This window comes from Chrysochloris asiatica, unplaced genomic scaffold, assembly GCF_000296735.1.
Source record: "Chrysochloris asiatica unplaced genomic scaffold, ChrAsi1.0 scaffold00040, whole genome shotgun sequence".
Taxonomy (NCBI): Eukaryota; Metazoa; Chordata; class Mammalia; order Afrosoricida; family Chrysochloridae; genus Chrysochloris; species Chrysochloris asiatica.
This window is the reverse complement of record NW_006408558.1, coordinates 13,090,126-13,096,125: the sequence shown is the minus strand read 5'-3', so window position 1 is coordinate 13,096,125 and position 6,000 is coordinate 13,090,126. Positions and strand designations below refer to the sequence as shown.

General features: G+C 54.7%; 1 protein-coding gene across 1 annotated transcript in view; it reads right to left on the bottom strand.

Annotated features, from left to right (window-relative positions):
- KCNQ1 (potassium voltage-gated channel, KQT-like subfamily, member 1) overlaps positions 1-6,000 on the bottom strand; it is a 326,915-nt gene that overhangs the window by 142,566 nt on the left and 178,349 nt on the right. Inside the window, exon 12 of the mRNA XM_006861032.1 lies at positions 3,435-3,555. Coding sequence (XP_006861094.1) covers positions 3,435-3,555 — 121 coding nt within the window. The remainder of the gene's footprint in view (positions 1-3,434; positions 3,556-6,000) is intronic.

The window sequence follows — 6,000 nt, the reverse complement described above, 5'->3', positions numbered from 1 at the left end:
GATGTCTGCTCTTCATAACTAAGACCTTCTGTTCTTTAAAAGACACCATCAAGAGGGAAAAGGCAGCTGGCAGGAAGGTGGCGAGATGTTTGCAGTAGAAATTGCTCACATTTAGAACATATAAAGAACTCTGACAATAAGGAAAGAGACACAGGGGACCAAACCACCACCAAGAATGCCAGGACCAGAATGCATCCTTTTGATCTGGGGTCCCTGTGCTGAGAACCTTCTAGACCCAGGGGAAGATTCATGGCAAGTCATGTGGAAATCTCCAAGGAACAGCGGGCCACCCCTTACAGCCAACAGAGAGGGAAAACCTTCCCTTGGAGCCTGTGCTCTGAATTCAGACTTCGAGCCTCCTAAACTGCAAGAGAGTACATTTCTGATTGTTAAGCCAACCCTGCATACAAATGGGTAAGAAGTTTGGACGCATACAAAAGACAGGAAGTCCAACTGAATGATAATGTGGGAGAGGGTGATACCACTAGACACGGAGGCACACCTGACCCAAGCCACAGTCTTTTCAGTCGTCCCACATGCATGCAGAAGCTGCCCGCAGACCCAGGAAGAGCAAAGGATTGATGCATTCACACTATGGAGGAGAGTACCTGAGCTTCCAGGAGAACAACGAAGAGATAGAACCAGGATGCCCCTTAGGAGCGAGGACAGCGAAACAAAGTCATCAGGAAAGAAGACCCATGGTGGTCGGTAAGTGGAGGGTCAGCAGAAAAGAGGGGGACCCTCCGTGAGACTGACTCAGACCAAAGAACATCGTGCAGACAAGCCAGAGCCACTGAACAGCACCAGATTGCCCTCGCGGTGGGTGACAAGGGAACTGGATGGCGTCAGTGTTCCTGAGGACGGTGGAGTAACTGGAGTGCTTGGGTGCTGTTGGCCGACTCACCGCACCCAGACACGGATTCGCCCGAAGCGCCGCCAAGTGGCTAAGCAGTTCACACAGCGGATCACAACCACCAAGGAGGACCGAGTTCGGCTGCGTTCCTCCCAACCCTGTGTCTCGCAGCCCCCTCAGATGTGCCCACACTCACTGAAGCGGATCAGCACTGCTCAGAAGCACAACAGCGGGGACCCTTGGGGGTGTCTGGTGGGAGAGGGTATGAGGGGCTTCATGGGACAGGGCTCCATGGGACCATGAGGGATCAGTGTACATTAACCTTCAGAAGGAAAGACATGGGACACTGCTGAGACCCCACGATGTCTCCGTGACAACAACAGTGCCATCTCGCCAGGCTTGTACCTGGTGTCCACCCAGCCTTGGAGAGGCTGCCAGCTGGGAGAGCAGAGCCCGACAGCGGGCAGTGGTCAGCTGGGGGATGCTGTGTTGCAGTGAGCACCCCAACTGTGACCCCAGGAAGGAGCTGGGCGTGCCAGTTGTATGCTGAGACAAGGAAGTGAGGCTGCAGAGGTCGGGGGCCGCGCAGGCCCGGAGCAGGATCCAGGGCCTCTGGTTCCCAGCCCAGCTCTCAACCACTGCGTCACTCCCCTGACGCCTCATTTGATTAGAAGAACATTGAATCCCCCCCACCCCCCGCCCCTCACACAGAGGGAGGGGGTCCGGAGAAGGCCGGACAACAGCCTGGAAGGACAGAGTGGTCTCATCCGTTCTTGGCAAGCCCCTGGCCCATCCCGGATGCCGGCCCCCCGGGCCCCTCGCTCAGTCCATCCCACCCAGGCGAGCAGCCTAGGCCTTCCCAACCCCCAGCCCCCGGCTGGTCCCAGCCCCTCCCCGTCCCGTAGGGCACAGAGCAGGCCCAGCCCGCTGACAGACGCAGGAGTCAGGAGACGCTGGGCTCGATCTGGACGAAAGCCAGACTCTGCAGCCCCCAGGAGCAGAGACGGGGAACGCTTGGAGTGAGATTCTGCAGGGTCTGGGAGAAAGTTAGAGACAGGGAAACTCTAATTAACGTACAGAGCTGGCTTTCCTCAGGGATCAGCCCGCTGTCATGTCACAGAGGCCGGGGCTGGGGGTGGGGGTGGCTGGGCACCTGGGGGGCCGCCACAGGCAGAGGCTGTTTTGGGGCTGGAGTGAGGTGGTGGTGGTGGTGGTCATGTATTGGAAGCTTCATGCATTGCCACAGGTTTCCCAAGTCACCAGGCCTACACAGAACCACTCAACCCACCGCAGCCTGACCCGGTACCGGGCCTGTGTCCTTTTCCCTTCAGGCTCGTGACACAAAGCAGGAGGACCAAAGGACCCTGGAAACATCCTGGGGGTGGGGGTGTCCCCCAAATGACAGGCACTCAGATGGCAGGACACTGTATGACCCTCGACAGACAGGACTCCAGGGACCCACTTACTCCAGATGCCCATGGCAGCCTTCATCTCTGCCTCTCAGAGCAGGTGGCCCCTCAAACCCTTCCATGGCTTTTGGGGTCCAGGACATGGGTGGGGACAGACAGCACGACACAGGAGAACAGCTGCCTGCTGGCCATGGGCACCCTGACTCTACCGTTGGCCACTAGGCCCAACCTCAGGGACCCTCTGGCACAGGGCTGCAGTGAGCTCAGCTCCCGGGGGCCCAGGCGGGGAGCGCACAAGAGCGGAACAAATGTGTCTTTATTTATGCTTTTAATTTGGATCTGGACCCGGCCCAGCTTGGGAATACGCTTAACATCAGTAAAACGCAGGGAAAAAACTGATCTGCTTTTCAGTATCCACCTCCCACCCACTCTACCCCTAGGGAGACCCCTGTGCTTGGCCCGGTCTCTCACCAGGACGAGTACGGGTCCTTAGATAGCATGAGGCCAGTAGCTATCGGTACCACGCAGGCTGTGCGGACAGATTGGATAGCCACCAATCCTTCCCCACACCGTCACAGAACCTAGCACTGCTCCCTGCTCCGAGTGGGAGCCCCCTCATACCACAAGCCCCAGCTGTACTTCTCTGGGGTCTTCCTGAGTCCTGGACACCACCCTGCTGACTATCCGCTGCCCACTTGTCCTCCAGGGCAGCCACCAGGTCCCCCCAGGACTGTCTAGCACTGAGGTGTTGGGAGGAATGGAAGCTTCCAGAGCCTCATATCCCAGCAACACTCCCAGTAGGCCAAGTTCTAAGCACACCTTATAGTGTGTCCTCAACTCTCAGAGGCCCCTTCAGAGAGACCTGCACCCAGGAACAACACACAGAGCCACAGAAGCTTCCAGAAGGCTCCTCCAGGGAGAGCTCCCCTACCTACATCTGCCCGTGGCCTGGCCAGGACACAACAGGAGGTGAAACCAAGCCTACGGTGTCCCAGGGGAGTGGGGACAGGAGAGGAAAACAATCTTAGCCACCAAGCATGGAAACAAGTCTGATTTTCCGAGTATCAAAACGAGAATCTAGTGCCCAGATCTGGGGGTCAATGCCCCTTCCCAACCCATGAGGTGCCCATTGGTAAGCAAGCATTTAGCCAGGTAGCCCCTGGCCCACTCACTGAGAGATGTGGGTGATGGGCGTCAGCAGAGTCTCCCCCTCTAGGTCCAGATCTTCTGCGAAGCTGTTAGTCCGCATGAAGTGGGGTACACTCACGTCCAGCAGCGTGGGGCTCTTCTTCACTGTGGAAGGGGAGATGGCACGTTAGGCCTCTGGGAGGGTCTGGAGCTGGCTCAAATTGCCACTGACCCCCAAGCCTGAGACAGACCCGCTCTTGTACACAAAGCCAGCCCAGGAGTGAGGCATGGACAGTGTACATGGGCCCACCCCCAGAGGACCGGAGATAGTACCTTAGGGTAATGACCGGGCTGCAGGCTCTGCTCTGGGGCCTGCCACTAAGCCCTCCAGTCTGAGCCTCTGCAACCTCATCCCCTGATGCTTAAGAAACAGTCCAACCGATGGACACTGGGTTCATGTAGGCCCAAGGACAGTGTCCACCATTCAATCTCACTCTAATGGTGACCAAGCGTCTACCGCATGCCAGAGAGCACAGGAAGGCAGGAGCTACAAGTCTGATCTTCATGCAGACCACAGTACCACGCCCACCAGCCCATTCCCAGAGGGAGGCTCAGGAATGTCTCTAAACAGCCAACACGGGAGCTTAGGGTGCAGAGCTAGACTACAAACTGGTCCCCTTACTTCCCCATCTGGACTGGTTCTTCACATGCAATGAAGTATTAGCAAGAAGAGACACATGAAGAAGACGGGAGAATTGATGCCTCTGAATTACGGTGTTGGTGAAGAAAACTGACTTATGTTGCAGACTGCCTGCCAGAAGAACAAACACACCTGTGCTGGAATTACAGCCAGAGGGCTCTTCGGAACCATTGATGACGAGCCTTTGCCTCACCTATTTTGAACATGTCAGAGTGACAGTCCCTGGAGAAGGACACCGTGCTTGGTAAAGTCACTGACACAGAGGTTACAACAATGAGTTCAAATGAATGACCACTGTTAAGGAGGTGCAGGTCTGGCCAGTGTCCTGTCCTATTGTACATGGGGGTCACTGAGTTGGAACTGACCCGATGGCACCTCACAACAGCAAGATGATGCACAATAACTGACACCCACAGAAGACCCCCTTCCTCAAGGAAGTCACGATTAGCAGCAGGTCAGAGCTGGCACCTCCAGTGTTCCCCCTGGGCACACACATGCAGAGCCTTGTCCGCGTGGATCTGAACTGCCAACCTTTGCGTAGCAGCTAAGTACGTAGCTAGGGGCCGTTCCAGGTATGAAGCAGTTGTACAGTCCTCTGTCCTTGGTTCGCACGACGTCTTTGTGTGGTTGGTGGAGAAATCAGACCACTGTCCTCATCAACCACGTAGGCTTCGGTGCAGTAACGTTCTCCCAGCCGGACACTGGTGTGGGCAGGTAGCATTTCCACAGCCACTGTAATCCAGAATGCTGTGCAGACACCGCTGGCTTCCTCACACCAGGCCTGGTTGGCCTGTGGACATCCTTGCAGGTCCACCATCGTGGGCAACGATGACAGGACCTGCTGCCCTTTTGGTCTCCACTGAAGGCCTTGCTCTGAAGTCCCCAGTGGGGTTGTCTGTCACGGTCATTTGCACTTTCCTGCTTATCAATTTCTAGGCTTTTTTTTTTTAATTGACCCTTGGTTACTTTTGTTAATGTGAAGTGCCATCGAATCGGTTCCAACTCATAACCACGCTGTGCATGGTTTCCCAGGAGCAGCTGGTGGGTTTGAACTGCCGACCTTTGTGGTTCGCAGTCCAGTACTGATCCTGTAACACCATATGAGGCACAAATAGCTTTCCTAATCTACTTTTGATCTTTTAAAAACTTAATGATAATTTTAAAGATTGAGCAAATTACTCAAGGAATACAACCAGAGTATTTCTTGGAAGTGAAGTTGCTAAGACTTCAGCTTGCTTACTTTGGACAGGTCACGAGACCAATACCGTGAGATGAGGACGTCATAGTTGCTCAAGTGGAGGGTCATCAGGAAATGAGGAACATGATACTGTGATGCACAGAGACAGGATCTGCCACAATGGCCCAGCACCCGCGGGGGCAAAGTTTCATACAGTTCTGTAGAAGGTTGCCATGAGTCGGACCTGACGCCACAGCAACGTACAATCACGGTTTTCTCTTTCCCTGTTGTGGCGCTGTAGGATAAGCACTGGACTGCAAGATCGGCAGTTCCAACCCACCAGCTGCTCCTGAGAAACTCTATAAAGGGGCGGCACTCTGAGTTGGAACTGACTAGACCGCACTTAATACCAAACCACATTTTGGAAATTGATGTGCCAATCTTTTGTGTATGAAAATGTTGTTTGTTGTCGTTATGTGCCATGGAGTCAGTTCCAACTCATAGCGACCCTGTACAGGGCTTCCGAGGATGTAAATCTTTACGGGAGCAGAAAGCCTCATCTTTCTCCCATGGAACAGCTGGTAGTTTTGAACTGCTGACCTTGAGGTTCGCAGCCCAATTCATAACCACTACGCCAGCCCAACCCAAAGTAACACGGTGCGCATTTGTTCCAGCAGTTTGTTGTACTGTGGTTGTGTGTGCGCTGCTAGAATCTATGCTAATGGTATCTGAA